This window comes from Mus caroli, unplaced genomic scaffold (assembly GCF_978045245.1).
Source record: "Mus caroli unplaced genomic scaffold, Mus_caroli_1 scaffold_2, whole genome shotgun sequence".
Classification (NCBI taxonomy): Eukaryota; Metazoa; Chordata; class Mammalia; order Rodentia; family Muridae; genus Mus; species Mus caroli.
Genome location: NW_028227257.1, coordinates 167,831,785 through 167,850,447, shown reverse-complemented (window position 1 = coordinate 167,850,447; position 18,663 = coordinate 167,831,785). Strand labels below are relative to the sequence as shown.

General features: G+C 43.4%; 1 protein-coding gene across 1 annotated transcript in view; it reads right to left on the bottom strand.

Moving 5' to 3' along the window:
- Nucleotides 1-622: 622 nt before the first annotated feature.
- The window catches only part of Rsu1 (Ras suppressor protein 1), a 194,962-nt gene continuing 176,921 nt past the window's right edge, over nucleotides 623-18,663 (bottom strand). The window contains exon 9 of the mRNA XM_021149442.2: nucleotides 623-1,268. Coding sequence (XP_021005101.1) covers nucleotides 1,166-1,268 — 103 coding nt within the window. The 3' untranslated portion in view covers nucleotides 623-1,165. The remainder of the gene's footprint in view (nucleotides 1,269-18,663) is intronic.

Sequence of the window (18,663 nt, the reverse complement as noted above, 5' to 3'; positions counted from 1 at the left end):
GTATCTGTGTATTTCATCTTACCTGTTTTTTGTTGATAGGTCTAAGAGTAGCCCACAACACTTGTGTTTGGGTTTATTTTCATCTCCACACCCCGCTGCTAGGGAGGGGGATAACTGCTCACTGTGGATTCTTAGTAACTGGCTGTTAAGTGACTCTGCCAAGGTAGTCTCCACATCGGGTATGATATGGATTGTGTACGTTTGTACAACTTCTTTGTCATTGGTCTCTTAGGAGAATGCTTTGATGTGAACAGATTCACTCTCGACACGCTTGAGTTTGTCTTCTTCCTCCTGTTTCCCAGCCCTTGTCTAGCAGACGCTGGCACCAGTCATGGCTTTGTTTGGGGAGATAATGCTGCTTTCCAACATCCTCTGGCAGTCTCCTAGACCCTGGTTTCCTCTTCCTTCCTAGCTTAGAAACAGTCTCCAAAGGAGAAGACGACAAACAAACAAACGAAAAACCTGACACACTGACGTGAGAGGAAACTAACTGTGATTTAATTTTGTATTTGTTTCATGGTAAGGTCCATAGATTATCATCTACAATCAATAACATTAGAGGAGGTAAAAAAAATTGCAGAGGGGGGTGGAGAGAAGTAATAAAAAAATGTGCACACCCCAATACTAGGTTATTTATTTTTTATTTTTTGTCAAGAAGAAACGTGTGATATAAATTCAAGATTTTATTAAAATCATTTGGAAGTTAAATGAACATAATAGCTTGGCGGTGAAGGAAGATTTTTAATAAGGCACAATAATGAGTTATATGAATAAACAGAAAGAATGAAAAGTGTTAACTGTGACATTTAAGCGGTTACATGATTTTAATTATTCTTTTGATAATAAGCAGCCTTGTGACGTTTATTCAAGGGACTGAAACCTGTGCCTACCATGGAATTTGCAGGAGAATGAGAGCTTTGTTTTCTGCCTTTGGCAATTTTAAGGAAACAAATGAGAAGGAATGTAAGAATTTATAAAAACTGCACCACCTACCACAAGAATTTCAAAGGTGCAAAAGTCAGGCTGCGTTCAAGCACCAGGAGGAGAAAGGGAAAAGGATTTTCTTTAAAAAAGAAAAGTAGGCACCAGCACGCTGTATTCATTTGCAGGACAGAGCAAGAAGGCTGGAGGAAGGAGGCCAGAAACCAGTGTGTGTGTCTGCTCCTCATTTGTTCTTGGCTGCTAGGGGTTTCCGGCTGATCTTTTTTGATTTGTCGTTATTCTTCTTTGGAGGTTCTGGGTTCGCTTGCATGTGTCTGCCGTAGAGGCTAGAGAGAGAGAAAAAGAGAGAGAGAGAGTCGTGAGCTTTGTTTAAGTTCCCTTAGGAAGAACTTTAAATATTCAATCACCAGTAATGTTCTTTTTATCCGGCCCCATACACTCCAAGAGTTGACACTTTTACAAATGCATGTATAGACATGCACATATGTGCATACACCCTATGTGACAGTGTTCTGGTGGACAAGGTTCTTGGTACTTTACACCTTTCCTGGGCAGGGAGAGGGAAGAAGGGATCCTCAGGACTGTGAGAACAGGTTGTGTTCACAAAGCCCTTTCCCAGTGACATTCTAAAATTTGAGGGTGTTTAAGTCTACAAGGACAAAGGACCCACTGAACTGGAGACACACTACCATTCCATGAAAAGTGAGCAGCCATGCTTGGCCCGAGAGCCCAGTGGCTAGTTAACGTGACAAAGAGCAATGGTGTTGGAGATCACGCTGGCTGCTCTTGTGTGATTGATGGTGTGGGGATGGCCACCACACATCAATGCCACATTAATAAGTACCGCTGATTAAATGTTGACAAAGTGCCCCACAATTACAGTGGATGGAATCCATTGCAAAAACGATTTCACTGCATGGTGGATAGTAATTAATCCATAATTTATGAGTAATTCTGATTAAATAAAATTAAAGCCACTATGAAATAAATAGAGCTCAGCCTTAACTCCCCTTGATATAACTGTGTTTTCCAGAGAGTCCTATGCGTATCTCAGCTCTCAGTATCTCTAGAGGAAAGGACTAGCCTTACTTGAGTAGTGGCACCTACTCTCTCCTAATGGAATCAGTCAGCCAAGAGATTCGCCTCTCTGTGTAAGTAGCGACCTGTTCTAATACCTACTCAGGGATGCACATCAATTCATTTAGATGTTTGTGTGTGTGCATATTTAATGATTATTTTATTACTGTACAGTGCTAAGGAAGGAGTCCAGGGCCACAGGATGCTAGGCAAGTGCCTTGCCACTAAGATACACACCTGACCCTTCCTGCCATTTTTGATGCTAACACTGTATCTAAGCACAGTGTGGAACACAAGGATGCTCTCGATTGGCATCAACACTGTGGCTGACAGGCTGAGGGATGGGGCCTGGCAACTGGAGTTATCTTCTTGGTAGGAGGTGAGCCAGGCACTAGTGTTTCAGTGGGTAGCACGATGCTCTCTCTTTTGTTGTCTCCCAAGTGTCAGTTAGAAGCTGGTTGTTCCAACAGTGGCGATGGAGACATTTGTCCTTACAGAGCTGAGAGTTCCAGGTTTACAGGTCATAGGAGATAGGGGGTGGAGCTCAGAGTCAGGCACGGGGACTGCTCTATTGGCAAAGGGGACAGTCATTTGCTTGCATCCAGGTTACAAGGGAGTGTGTTAAGCTCCACAGCAATTAGAAGCTTAGGAAGCGCTGTGCTGACATAATGGTCAGAGTGGCCTAGACACCTGGGGTCCTATAACCCAGAAAGAACTAATGTTTTTTATGGAGCACAAAGCAAGTCCAGCCTTAGTTCTGTCACCCAACTCCCATGTTGTCAACACTGCTGCCTATGGATTTCTTGGCCAGCGTCTCTCCCAGAGACAAGCAGAAGGGTGGGCCAAAGCAGAGCTCTACCCTTCTCCCCACTTAAATTTGCACATTCAGAAACATACTGTTCTGCCTCTGCAATCTCTTCCCCAGAGGCTGTTTCACCAGAGGCCACAGATTTCATGCTCAGGGGCTCCAGGCTCCCCCAGAGGCCTCTTCTCTCTGAGGTCCTCTCGTTTAGCACACAGCCAACATCTGACTTTGTTCTGTTTTCACAAGGACACCCCTGGACACCCCTGATCTCAGGATGGGCGGTTACACAGCTTTCTTATGTCTTTCCCTTGTTTTACAACTTCTTATCCCCATACAGGAGAAAGACACCACATGCTTGAACTCAAGATGACACCAGGTTTAAATGATTATCAAAACCAATAGAGACAAAGCAGTTCATTCATATGTGTTCTAGTTTAAATGCGAAATTCCCTCAAAGGCTGTGTTTAAACACTCGATCCTTAGAAAATCGCACTGATTTCCTGGGGGGCCTGGGAGACAGGTCTACAGAACCACTGAGACATAGGCCTAACTGGAAGATGTAAGCGATTAGGAGGAGGTCTTTAGAATTATGGCCTAGGTTAGCATCTGGTCCCGCATTGCTTCCAAATGTGCCCGAGCCATAGCACAAGGTTTTGATGCTATGCCTTTCACATCATGATGGATTGGTATTTCCTGAAGTCAAGAGACAAAATGAATCCTTCCTTCTTTAAATTGTTTCTGTCAGGTATTCTGTCATAAGAATGAGAAAGGCTAACTAATATAACATGGAATTGCAGAACTAGTACAGTATTAGGAAAGGCATGTCAACAACAAGAGGTAATGGAGGGTTAAAGAGAGCTCAAGTTGAACCAGGACTTGACTGGCACGGCCTGAATGAGGTGAGCCTCAAGGGCAAGCAAGAGATTCCCTAGAGGGGTGGGGATCAAGAAAAGTCAGTTCTGAAAGAGATGCAAAAGTCGTGTAGCCCTCAGCAAGGCTTTCCTTCCTCTAGAGAAAGAACAGGAATGCTCTAGTGTTTGAACTGCAGCCTTTGGTACACCGTCTGCTCCGCGTGTGCCTACATTTCCTCGGGGCTTCATAGCAAGTCACTACAAAGGGGTGAGCAGTCACTGCAGATGTTTCAGAGTTTTGACCTTTGATCAGTGTAGATGCTGGGCAAAGGATCGGCAGCTTTCACACCCATCCACCTGCCCTTACTTTGCCATGCCTCAGTTTCTTCAACTGTGAGTGATTTTCCTTACAGGGTAGCTGTATGCTGGGCATTGCAGCATGTCTATTGGAAGTAGGCAGAGAACACTTTTGAAAACTAGGGATTATGGTGTGGAGTTCTACTCAGAGTTATTAAATAAAGGTAACCACATGACCACCTTATTTCATTAGGGATTTTCACTGAGAAATAACATGCTATTTTCTATAAACCACAATGCTCTAGACACCCCAGAAGAAAGATTTTGATTCTCTTTGAAGAAGGCAAGCATGGCTGAGCTAAATGCATTTGCCCCACTTCCTCAGTGAGTCACTGAAGGGCTGGATGACGCCTCTGTCCCCTGTGTGATCCTTTAATTCTTTCAGCTATGTGGGCAGATGATAGTCAGTCTTAACCTAAGCAGCTCTCCCCACTGAGAGATGAGGTAGGGCAGTAACGACATGTATCTCAGGATCCAAGTTCTTGGGTACCATTCTTGGCTGTACTGTTTATTATCCAGGGCAACCTCCATTTGCTAAGTGTGACAGACAGATCTCTGGTCTCTCTCACAATTGGTGAGATCACCCTAATCCTTCCTTTAGGCCCTAAAGGACAATCCAACCTTCCCTACTTGTCTTGTTCATTTCTTCTTCTTCTGCACCTGACCAGAGCCCAGCCATCCCTCAGCCCTGGGCACTCTTTGTCACTTCCACGACAGCACATTCCTTCTGTGCAGCATCCCACAGCATCCAAGATGGTGGGTCCCTGGAGAAGAGTACCAGCTGTGTACTCCTCTTTGTCCTGTACACCACTCAGATTCAAGTGCTACACGGCCTTGGGACTGTCACTAAGTCACCACAGTCTGATGCTCTCATCCACAGGATGAAAATGAAAATTTCCTGCAACCTTGGAGGGCTCCAGGAAAGATAGAGTTAGACACGGAGAAATGATCCCATCCATGTTGGCACATGATAGATGCTGTAATGGCGGTTGCCACCTTTAATATCTCACAAGACTCATGACTCAGGTTACCTAGGCAGCCCCCGTTCTCTCTTTCTCTTTTTCTCTGCCCTCCCCACCCCCACCTTCCTCACTGCTACACCAGAAGTATGACCTGGAATCAATGTTGTGTCCATGTGCCCTTGCGTTCCCATTCTGGAAAAGACTCCAACAGGCACTGCCACCTGGCTATGTCAAGTTGACAGTGGTGATAGAGAGGACAGGTCAAGATTACCCATGATGATACAGCTACTTTCGGGCAAAATGCTCAAGCATGTTGGAAGATGGGGGTTGGGGGGTGTCCCTTTTCAAAGAGTCCTAGAAAAAATCTCAATTGTGAAATCTGAAGTTTGTAGAGGATAAATGGGAGATGGTTAATGAGTTTGGAAAAACAAAGAAACAACAAAAACCCACGCAACAAAGGACACTCTAAAGTGACAGAAAAAGGAGCCATTCGTTTCTCTCAGAAGCTGATGAGCAGGCCAAAGTCAACGTCAAAGGCACAATCAATCTGTGGATGCTCTAAGAACCACCTAGCTCAGAAACACAAGGGCCCTCCATCCTTATTTGGGAAGACCAAGACTAAAAGGAATAAGCTATGCTGGAGTGACCAGCGGAAGATGCTTTGTGAGAACCATCTCCAGGGCAACCATTAGCAAAAGGTACTGCAGACGGCCCTGGTCACCAGGCCCTACTTCTAAAAGCATCTTTACTGATGCATGTTATTGAAGCAGTTGTACACCAACCAGACGAAGTTCAAGAAACTGAAAACTACTACCTTTTAGTAGGAAAGACTGAGTAGCAATGAGTTCCGGGCTAATATATGAGATTATTTTGCTATCAGTATTTTTAGTAAGCACGATGTGATGTTTGAGTTCTACAGAATAACAACACTTTCAGCCTTAAAAACCCCACACATTTTCTTGCATTGTTAAATCCTACAGTCTTCTTCTGTGACCATCTCTTTGTGTGCTGTCACATGAAGACCACTATCTATGGACCACATAACTCCTTCCAGGAGGTTTTTCTCTCCTGGCTACAAAGCACTGTCCTGGAATCCCCTTAATACCCCTCTGGAGACTTCTTTTGTCCATTGCCTTTGCTTTTATTTGCTTGTATCCTCTTCTATAGTAAGATCATCTGTTTTTATAGCTCCAATGACGATATCAAGGTTTCCAAGTCACTGGCCTCTTCAAGCCAGCTGGAGAATCAGCTACAAAATGTAGCAAAGTAGTCAAGAGCCCCCAAGGAGCCTCCTCCAAGGAGTTCTAACCACATACTGGAAACCATCTATCTAGAAAGCAATCAATCTCATTAAGACAATCTGGGGAAAAAGTTGAGGCTAGGGCGATGCTCTGTGGTTAAGAAGTGCTTTCTTGGAAAACGTAAGTACAAAAGTTCAGGTCTCCCGATGGAAACCCATATAAAGGTGGCCTAACTAATTCCAGTAGTTAAAAAGGAGGTAGTGGATCCCCAGTGCAAGCAGGTTAACTAGATTAGCTGAAATACAGAGATCTGAGCTCAACGGAGAGAACCTGTCTCCACCAATAAAGAAGAAGATCAACCTCTGCTGAATGCCAACCCTGCATCTCCATGCATACACACACGTATATTAGCCCATACACACGAACAGACACCCACACATATACACATGCACATATTAAAGAGAAAAAAGTCACTAAGGCAATCTGAGGCCTGATAATGGTGTTTAACCAGCTATCATTTGGTTAGGCATCTGGGTTTTTTGTGTTTTTTTTTTTTCTCCTTTGGATGATCTGTGTTTTATTTCCAGAATGCTGGTCTGGGTCCTATCTACAAGTCAGTTCTCAACCTTCTTTTGAGACTTCCCCAGTTTTCTGTTCTTCCTTCAGCCTCATTCTGCCCCCAGGAAGCGCAGTGGGGTTTACTTGGCTCTCACCATTAAGTCCTGGCTGACACAGTGACTCCTGCCCCTGACTCATTATTTTAAGACATTGGCAGAATGGCTTGATGACACCATGCTCATTGCACTGTGGCTTCCACATCCTCATTATTCACTGTCACAGTCGCCCTTCTGATTCAAATGAGAAAACTGACGCTTTCCAACTTCAGGCTTGGGTCAGCCCATACAATCCCTCCAAAGCTCAAACCTCCTAAGTTATCTTGTCCTCAGTCATCTCCAGCCTTGTTTTCTCAATGACAGAGCCATGCTTTCTTTGTGAGATTGGGGAATGCAAACTTCACTTCTTTTGTATTCTGTAGACCCAAGGCACATGAGAAACACATTGTGTGCTGTGTAAATATTGTGTTTCAGAATGCCAGGTATACTGAGGTGCAATATGCTGTTGTGAAGTTGTTTGCTTGTGTCATATGCCTCCCTACTGTTTTGGGTGTTTCCATGAAAAGAAAAGAACAAAATTTAAAACCTGAGTAGACGGCCAGCAAAAATAATGAGAAGTAATTTTGGTTATAATCTGTAATCTGATGATAGAATGCTAAATTTAACATCACTGCAAATAAATCTGTGGACAAAGTGTGAGGCCCAGATTATTAATAAGCATTCGCGATATTTTTATTTATCCCATCTTGCAGCTATGAGGGACTGGTGACAGAATCTTAGCACATAAATTGCTGAGTTCTAAAGAAAAAATATAACTATTCTCCAGTTCCTAAGAGAAGTCTCATTAATTCAAAATGCTATGACTTTTTTTTTCTTCCTTTTGAGAGATGCTTCAACACAATCTCACTAGTGGCAATATGGGTATTTCACCTCTTCACCATTATTTCTCCCAATGTTCACTGTTCTCAACACAGTGTACAAAGAATGTACAAACATAAATGTGTATGCAGCACCTAGAAAAACTGCCCAGAGGAACACATGACGTTATGCCAAAATACAACAGTTAGTAGAAGGCAGAATTGATAACACACCACATACTCCAGCCTCACTCTTTGCCCCACTGGAGGGGAGAAGAGTGCATTCTGGGCAGAGCAAAGCCAACAATACCAGGCACAAAAGATGCTCATTAAACTTCATCATCCTGTCTACTCTAATGATGCTTTTACTTAATAAAAATTCCCTGAGCAGTCTAGAGGATATTAGGCAAGGCCTTTGGTTATGTATCAGAGGTCTGAGCTGTCACCAGCGAGCATGCAGTTCAGGAGCTATGTTCCCTGGGGAAGGAGCAGAAACAGCTCTCACAGAATACATGCAGAGAAAATCAATAGCCGCAACTTGCTCCGCTGCTTAAGCATTTAAGAAAATAGGTAATCCTTTTAAATTAAACTGCAAAGTGCTAAATGTGGCGATTTCCAAATTGAACTCAGAGGTGAAAGAAAAGCAGCCAAGGACACTGAGAAGTTCCCCTTCTCTGATAAACATTCTATCTGGAGAAACTTTTTTTTTTTTTAATGAAAAGAAAGAATTCATAAACATGAAAAGTGAAACAAGGAACTCCCATTGTGAGGGCCGTTTATTCATTTCAAGATTATCCTTCAAGATCACCACTAGGAAAACCCAATACCTTGAGTCTGGCTTTAAAAGTTAAATAGTAATTTTCCAAAGAGATTTTGGAACATGGAGAACTAGGTGCTAATAAAATAAAATACCACGAGCTATTGTGACATTTTGTTCATATTCTATAAATCACCTTAAACTTCATGTTCTGCCGACACAAAATTACCAAGTATATGGGATTACAATAGTTGGACCAATACTGAGGTGTCACTCCAAAACCCAAATATATGGGAAATGAGATTGTCCTTTGTTTGTTAAATGATAAATCAACACAAAGTGAATTGAAGCAGGAACATGACATGTCACCCAAAATAGCACCATCATTGTCCCTAGGCCAGCGAGCTTGATAGTAAAACACACCCAGAGAGACAGAAAGAGACTGTGCACAAAAACAGTGATCATCAACTGAAAACGTGGGTTCAATATAGGGAGTGGGAGAGCTCTATACCTCCAGAAAAAGGCAGCAGGGACCAGAGAGCTGTATTCTGTACACATCCAAGAAGGATGCTACTCCTGTCTGCAGTGAAGCACTGGTATCGTACAGTGCTGATCTTGCCCTGCACACACGGGCCCATGCCTGATTGCCCCAGTCCCTGGTTACCTCCCCATGCTCTGCAATCACGTGTAATGGTTAGGGTTACTATTGCTATGATAAAATACCAGAACCAAAAGAAATTTAGGGAGGGAACTCATGCAGGGCAGGAACCTGGAGGCAGGAGCTGATGCAGAGGCCATGGAGGAGTACTGCTTGATGGCTTGCTCCTCATGGCTTGCTCAGCCTGTTTTCTTCCAGAACCCAGGACCAGCAGCCCAGAGGCACCACCCACAATGGTGGGTTTTTACTGAGTAAGAATGATCTCATCAAATGCTCACTAAACTAAGAAAATGCTACACAGCTGGATCTTATGGAGACTCCCTCTTCTCTGATGATTCCAACTTGTATCAAGTTGACATAAAATTAGGCAGTGCAACTTCCCTTCCTGATCCTACCCCAGGCTCTTGCTACCTTCTAACTATCCTCCTGTCTAGAGTGCTTCCCAAATTTTTTCCTAGAAAGGTACCGTTACCATGTTCGCTGACAGATGAAGACACAGAGAATGGGAAGCTTAAATACTTTGATGAGAATATAGCCAACTCTGGGGATGCTGCTTGTTTGGGGGGAGGTCACATGACTCACATCTCAGTCTTTGTCTGTCACCTTGGCTAAGCTAACTGGATGATAAATGAGCAGGTGGTCCATGACAGCCAGCCAGAGAAACAGGCCTAGGGACCAAAGAAATGACCTGTCTTTTTTGTTTTACTTAATGAATAATAAGAGTTCAGATCAGCTGGTACCCTACACTAGCCTAGTGTGACAGGGGACCACATAAGAGAGAAACTGTCATAGATAAAGCACAACTGAAAGGACAGAGAGACACTGTGTCCAATGACACGAGTCCATAGACCACGACATGCCTGGAATCCACAGGCTGATCTTACTATATGACTGCCTCTTCCTCTTAGGCTTAGCATCAAAGTAAGGCTGTGTGCTGACACAGTCACTCATTGATGCTTCAAAGTATGAATTCCCTAGCCAAGTCTTCTTGGCCAACATTTTCATTGATGACATAAGCTTCCCTTTTACTGTGTATCACAATAGTGTTATGTTGTCTATATGATTACTATTGCTTCTTGCCTCATCTATTAGAAGACTAATACATAGAGGGTGAGAACCCGCCTGTCTACTTTAGTACCCTCTTTACCTGGTAGTGATGGTTAATCCGATTTAGACTCATTAGGAGATAGTGCTTAGTGTGTTAGTGGAACTGTGTCCAGAAAGGTTTTACTGCATAGGAAGGACCCATGTTAAGTAAGGGCAGCACTATCTCATGAGCTGGGGTCTTAAACTGGACAAAAAGGGACCACTGACAAAGGCGGGTGAGTGTCACGGTTCTCTCTTTGTTTCTTTATCCATAGAGATGTGATCAAGCATCTCATGACTCTGTCACCATAGCCTTGATCCACTCCTACTGTCAAAGCCTTCTCCACAATGATGGGATGTTCCCTCAAACTGAGCCAAGACAAGTCCTTCCTCCCTTAAGATGATTCTTGTCAGGTTTTTAGGCAGAGAGAAGAAAAATGTCTGATATCCGGTAGTATGTTATAGACACACTGTAAATGTCTGCTGACTGAATGAAAGCAGGTGTAACATAAATAGGATAATCAAAAGCATTCCACTGTGACTTTCCAGATAGATCACGAATGTCTCTGGGATAAAAGGATGTCTAAGTTACTTTTATTTGTCAAGTTTCTGGGCCTAGTACCCAACAGTCAGCAAAAACTATCTTACGGAGAGGATGATGGTGGGATATGTATGTGATGGAGAACTGTTCAAAGGAAGCAGAGGGTCTGGCAGGAACCAGAGGTTGGGTATAACAGTAATATGTCTGTGTCTAGTGACCTAATTCTTTCAGCTAGGATCTTATTCTTAAAGGTTTCACAGCCTCCCAAATTGTGCCGTCACATGGGGGAAGAGGTGGACCATAGCAGAGCCTGTGGGCTCACTCCAGCACCAACCTATAACATGTACTTTGTCTATGGAGCTTACACAGCACTTCAGTCATATGAACTCACTTAACCATGAACTCACTTAACTGAAACTCCACAGGGCTGACATCGCAAAGGTCCGCTGTGTGTTAGATTATATTACAGCATGATTCCTGACATGGAAAACAATGCTGTATTATTTATATTTTTCCTCAGCATTGGGTGATGTAAATCACTTCCACTTACAAATCATTAAGATACAACCAAAGCAAAAGAAAATTTCAGTAATTAAAACCAAAATTTCTCTGGCTACAGAGTATATATGGTGGTTTATCCACAAGGCTACTATCCATAGGACTTTAGCAGAAGCAGGAGGAGGCAGCTAGTACCTTCTGCCTCGGCTCTGGCATAGCCAAGCTCCTCCTGCAAGCTGTGTTTCTTGGTATGGTCACTGGCATCTCTGAAATATGGTAAATCAGGTCAATGTTGCTTCTTCATCTAAGATCCCAGCTTTTGAGCACTAGCTGGTTATGTGAAGACTTTAGCAGCAAGGGATGAGTGAAGATCTTGGTGGACAAGGGGATCTGTTGGGGGTAGAGTGAGGTATTTAAGGTCAAGGCATCAACTGTGACAGGAATCCTGTAGATATGACAGCTCAAAAACAGATGAACCTCTGGATTTCGCCTTCCTTTAGTCTTGATTTGCATATTTTGACTTTTAAGGGAAGAAACATCCTCAAAAGGATGTTTGTAAGATACTTCCTGTCTTGATACACTCTGAAAATTGTTTATTACTCTATTTTTGCTTTGAACTCATATTTTAAGAGTCTCTGAGAAACTTACAGGTTAAAGAAGAAAAAAGGATAGAAATCCTAGAGGATTATAGGTTAGGTTGGCTGCACACCAAGATCTGTTAGATCCCAGGCATCAACTAGGAGCGTTGAGGAGACGCAGGGAAATAGTGTGAAGAAGGGCTAACTCTCTGGACTTGGCACTTTGTGGCTGATGCCCCAACAGGCAAAAGCTGTGGCTGTGGGTGGGCATGAAAGAGCTGACACTTGTCACAACAGCCCCTTTGAATCCAAGAAGCTCAAGTGCTTCATCGAAGAATCTCACCCACAAAACACCCCTGGAAGGTGTTAGAACATTCCATGTGCAGATGGTGAATGTGAGGTGGAGTAAACGTGTAAGGTGGAGATGCCAGAGGCACAGGCGGTGTGGAGACTCCTCCCAGCTCAATATGATGGCATGGGACAGAAGATCTTAAAGGGAACACACACACAAGAAGAAGCATGCTAATACAACAGCCCACATTCCGGAGCAATTAGCTCCAGCTATGGAGGTTCTGTAGAACAGAAGATAGATTCTATAGACCATGAGATGACACCATGGTCAGACTTCATGAGGGAAAAAAAACCTTGAAATGATCTTAGACACATATTAAATCTGCTTTGTAGATCAAGGCTCACTACTTTTAAATCTCTGTTTCTTAGTGAAGTATTTTCTCCACAAACCTCAAATAAAAAATGAAAACAAAACAACCTGAAAATTAAAAGAAAATTAAAACAACTTATTGTCTATATAGATTAGCCATGCTTTATTCTGTGACAATAGGTGGCATATGCCTCCAAAGCATATTGTTTCTCTGTCTGTCAGTCTGTCTAATCCTGACAAGAAGTGCGTTCTTAGGGGGTCACTTTTAATATATATACACACACCGTGCATGCTCACGGGCATGTGTGTGTGTGTGTGTATGTACATGTACAAACATGCTTGTAGATATGTTGTGTGCAGGAGAGGCCAGAGAATAATCTTGAGTATTGTTAGTCAGAAGTCATCTACTTTGTTCTTTGAAACAGAATTTCTCATTGTGATCTAGAGTTCAGAAATCAGGCTAGGCTGGCCTGCTAGTGAGTCTTAGAAATCTTCCTGTCTCTGCCTCCACAGCAGGGGTAGAAATGCATCCTACCCTGGCTGGCTTTTTATGTGATTGCTAAGAACTGAACGATACTCATGCATCAAGACCTTTGAGAACTGACCCCATATCCTCAGCCCTAACACATGAATGCACAATAAGCCTTGTTCAGTTTCTTTGTGGAATCTGGTTTGAAGCAGAGAGCCTATATATATTTAGTACACTGTATGCCTTGAGAGAGAAGAGGTCAGGGGATAAGACATCTTCCTACATGTTCAGTACTGTATGGAAACTAACTTATAGAAGACTTGAAGAAGTTCTTCTGAAAGTCATCTATAATTCTTGGTGACTGTGTAACCTTGAACAAGCCACTCAACGTGAGAGGTCTTTCTCATCTGTAAACTTGAGATTAACAGTACATATCTTGTGGGGCTGTCATAAGAGTGAAATAAAACCAAGTACTGAGTATTTAGGAGACACTAAACAGGTACTGAAAATCCAAGCTGCTGAATGTGCTCAGAATTGGGGGTTGTCCATTCTAAACTTGGGCAAGACCACAGAATTGCAAAGATGCCTTATGTTCGTCTGTACCAAGTTTTACACAAAACACAGTTTCTTTCCAGAGAGATATTTTAAAAGATGCTGTATTATGTATGCCCGAGGAAAATAGGAAATGGTGGAGGATACACAGAAGGTCCTTAGAAATAAAACAGCTAACAGGTTCAGTCACTCGTTGGGATTCCTCTTCACTTAGTAAGGCAAGCCCACCCTAGTCAGTGCCAAAGGCACTCAGGGAGTCCACTGTGCAGAAGGCTCTGTCCAGGATTCTGAATGGGCAGCATGCCAGTACTAATTGACGACATGAGGAGGGGATTGGGCACATCTTCTGTCCTCGTCTTGCTCCAGCCCTCCCATTCACAGGCTGAGCTGTTCTAGAATCTATTCAGAAGGGACCCACATTATGTAAGAGTCAATAATCTTTATGGTAACTCTGCAGTGAAAGTGTCATTTGTTGTAATGAACACTGATCATAAGTTAAGCCCCTAGCTACTCTCTCTGTTATTTTTCATTATACTGTTCCTTGCTCTGTTATATTTCAGGAGTACTGAGGGAATTTATCCAACTCTGCCTGCTAGTCAGCTCTTCGTTACTTCGATTCCATTCTGCTGAGATGTACTGCAGCAATTTGCAAACACACAGCTTCCTTAGGAAATGCATCAGACTCTGGTTATGTGTTCCCCTCTGCTGATGCCAGCAGGCACTCTTCCCTCTTCTCTTTTTTTTTTCCTGGTTATTTGTCCCCTTAATTTGCCATTTTCCTCTCTATTTATCTCCCACTCCATTCACAGTACAGTTCTCTGGGCCCAAATCTGAGAGTATTAACAATGCGTTACTAGGTATATTTTTTTTTCCAGCAGTAATAACTCTTTGTTCAATTCAGCACCAAGAATAATGTTTCTGAAAGCATCGCTGCCTCTCCTATAGCTCACACTTGCAAGCACTGCTCTGCTTAGATTACACGCCTTCCACCTCTTGCTACATCTAAAGACACGAATTCCAAAAGGCAAGTCACCAAAGAAAAGCTGGAATCATTCCTTTTTCTTCTCTCCTTTCTTCTCTTCTCCTCTCCTCTCCTCCCTCCCTCCCTTCCTTTCTTCCAAAAGTCAATATGAAAAAAAGTCATTTAGTTTGTTGTATTCTAGGCATGAGAGTAAAATTTCCATATGCCTCTACGACTTATACTCTTGGAATTGATTGTAAGTAGACTGAGATTCCCCAGGGGGACCACAGCACTGCAATGGCTTGGAGATCGCTGGCCAGCACAAAGGCATGGAGGCCTCATGGATTCATGTCCAGCATCAGCCCTTTGGCTACTAACACCAGTAGACTCTGTTGCTCTAACTGGGCACAGGGTCTGAGCCTATCACCGCCAGTCAACAAGCATAGTTAGTTTTCACTGGACTGCTCTTTACCTCTGTTTGCCAGGGTTCCAGAGAAGAAGTTAAAACATTAAAAATAAGAAGACAGCACCTAGAGGCATCCAAGATCTTGGCACTCCAAGGTGGGTAAAACTTTAGAGCAGATTCGGCTGGGAATCTCAGTCAATGAAATGAAATGTATTCAGGCAAGCATGCTTCAAGAATGGCACGTTCCTGTTACTATGCATTCTTCCTGAGACACACAACAGAGAAGCTGAGAAGAAAGTTTTATTACCATATCAGCGTCTCTTTAAAAACCATCTGAACAGCCCCACTCCCTGGACAGATGGCTCTTACCATCATGCAGACTTCCCTGGAGAGGAGAGGAAGCGTGTTTCTATGCTTGGTTCCCCTTCACTAGAGGTCATCCATGTTGGCCACTGGATAGCTACATTCAATTCTAGGTTGAGAACGGTGGCATGAGGGCAGTGTAGCTCTTCAAATTCTAAAATTAAAAGAAGTGGCTGCCAAGATGATATAGGACCTGACAACCTTATTTTGACCCCCAGGGCCCAGGTGGTCGGAGGAGAGAGCTGACTCCCTCGGGTTGTTCTCTGATGCACACGTGCACACTGCAGCATGCCCCTAACTGTCCCCTACATACACACTAAGTGTAGTAAAGAAAAAAACTACAGACACACTGCTCTCAAGGCCTCTTCTCAAAATGCAACTTTATCTGTTGTAACATTCCAGCAGGTCAGAGCCATGGCACCAGGTGGGTACCCTCAGATGTCTGGAAGGTCTCAGCTTTGTAAGTTTAGATTTAAAAGGTTAAAAGTGAAGGCTATAGAGAGTTTACACAGTTACACACAGATAACCTGCCCAAAAGCTGGCACTCAGTGAGAAGAGATACAGAAAAGCTAAAACTACCACAGCAGAGGTTACAGAAGAAACTTGTATCAAACTCAGCTCCCCAGGATGAATCTAAGTCTATGAAGGATGAGCCTTCATCTATGAGCCTGTCCTGGGAGCAAAGCTAAAGGTCCCTTGATGGGAGCACTTTTAAGTACTCTATAAGAGAGTACAAGGACTCAAGCAAGTCTGTGAAAGGACATGGGGAGCTGTGGGTTTCTAGACTCAGATCACTGCAGGAGATGACCCAGGGCACACTAGTGGTGGCTTAAGAGATCTGAAAATGTATGGATACAACTCAACAAACTGGCCGAACAGGTATAAAATTGCTAGAAAGCTGCACATTAATTTACTCATCCAGCTTGAGAAAAAAAGCCTTATTGTTATAAACACTCTACATACCGAAAAGTGGAGTTGGGGGGCAGGGAAGTTACTTCACAAACCCTTCAGTTACCAGGAAGTCCCCAAACTAGAATTTAATGTATCTTGATACATCAATGTCAAAAGAGACTTAGGTTTCCTGGGTGCAGACCAAGGTTTTTAGATACCTCATAGTGAGTGCTTTGGTCTAGGCACTATGATATCAGCAAACTGAGTGATCAAGGCAGGTGTGCACAGTACCCCAAATACCCTCTTAAACATCACCCCCAATGATGATGCTAGGTGGTATGTGCTTCCGTGTGAAATTCATACGCCGATGTGTGAGCTGTGTGTCACCAATACTGGAGGAGAGACTGAACACCTGAGCTGATATCCCAGAACTGGTCCATTATATCATTCATGGCCCCACTGGCTTATTTTTTTCCTCCCAGATCTGGGGACTGTCTATTGCTCTTTACCCATTGGGAATCTCAACCCCACTCTGTCAGTGCTCACCTCTTCTCAACTTGACAATTTCTGCCCAAAATTCTCAATCTCTCTTCTCAATTCCAACTTTGTAGACTGATGGGTGACCCTCAATGCTGGCAAAAAAGGCAGCCTTCCATCGCTTACGCCTGACTGTATTAATATAACTCTAGGGGAGAGTTCCAGAGCCCCACTAGATGTCCAGATAGACGAAAGCAATGTCATGACTATTTAGGAATGTTATCTCTTTCTCCTGTCCTTTCAACTTTACACTTCCCTTCATCCTGCTCATAGTGCTCAGGGGATGCTCTGAGCATCTGGATTAGCAGCTCTCTGTGCACACACCACAATTAGGTGGAGGTTCTCAAGGCAAAGACAGCACCTTATAAATCTCTGTCTGCTGAGCCTGGGCCTGTACACACAAAGTACACTTAACAGATAATTGTTCACAGGCTGATTGATTAAAAGAGCCTCCAGACTCACTGCCTTCCCAGGTTCATAAGAAGAAATATACCACGAAACTGAAGGTTACAGCTGGCTCCCTAATTAATATTTGTCACTTGGTGGTTCTTAATTAAGAAGTCTAAAATAAAGACCCACCTTTCTCCCATGCCAAACGGGCATCACTTTCATCACTATTAGATGAGACTGCAGCTTCATTTTTTGCTGCTTTTTCCCCCCTCTGCCTTGCCAGATGGGAACATTAGTTACACAGAATTTATTAATATAATAAACAAAGACAAGGGCAGAGACTTGGGGGAATTCAGGCAGAAGTAGACCCTTGTACTCTTTCAGCACAAGCTTTGCATAGAAGGTGAACGAAACCTTTTTGTCCTCTTTTTAGGAGTGAGTGAGTGGTGTTTGAGGCAGGAAGCAGACTCTGTTACCAATACTGATGGCTTCCTGTCCCTCGGGGGCCTTGTGAAATCCCCTGAAGTCTCTCCTTGCATAGTCTCATGAAAAGGTCCACTGGACCTTGCCTCCTGAAAACACTGGGCCACTCACTTTTATAACTGGTAAAAATGTCAAAACTTACCATCTTCCAAACATGGTAGCAAGGCAGGGTCCCCAGTCACTGGAAACCACACTATACATTCTTAGGTCAGTGCATGAGCCTCAGTGGTTATCAGTGTCCTCTAAAGAGGAAATGGGCATCCCTATGCAACCAACACCGTTATCCTCATTATCCTTCTCTGACAATGCCTTCTCCTATTCTCAAAGATGAACAAATTAGGGACAGCAAGATGGCTGAGTAAAGGCACCTGCCCTGAGTCTAATGATGTGAGCTTGATCCCCAGGGCCTGTACAGTGGAAGGAGAGAACTGACTCATAGCACAAGTAGCCTCTGTCATCCACATCTGGGCCCATGGCACACACATACCCACTTAACACACCACGAGTGCATTCAAAATAAATTGGCTAAAATGTAATAAAAAAGGATCTTAATTGTTGGATATCTTTTTTTTTTTCCTCACTTACGTAATGTTTGAGAAAGTGGTTCAGGATGAAGGAGAGGTGGGTGGGTAGGATCGTCACAGTAGACACATTCCCTTCTTATTATGGTCCGCTCTAGCTCACCATCAGGGAAAAGAGCTCCTACCTGGAAGTCACAATGAGTTTGGAAATGGGCTTAGCTTCTCCTAGGTTGGGTGATGTGGAGAAGGAGAACTTCATGATTTGAGTAAAGGGATTCAACATGATTGCACTGCAGTGTGGAGCATTAGGCGCCATGTTCAAGGAATGCAAGGCATGGAGGTTAGGAAACCATGGGCACATACCATTCCTTAGTCATCTCTTCTCGTAGATGTTCAAGAAGACCCACGGAATTACCTGGTTTCTACTTTGGCGATGATGGTCTATCCTAATTGACTCAGGAGGGCAGAATGGTGGGTTACATCCAGACTAGCCTGAATTCACTCATTTTTGCCTTTGTGCCTTTGAGAAAGACCTGAAACTTCCTTCAGTTGCTGTATCTGAACTGAAGCTTCTTTTAGTTGCTGGTGTCTACACTTGTTATGTT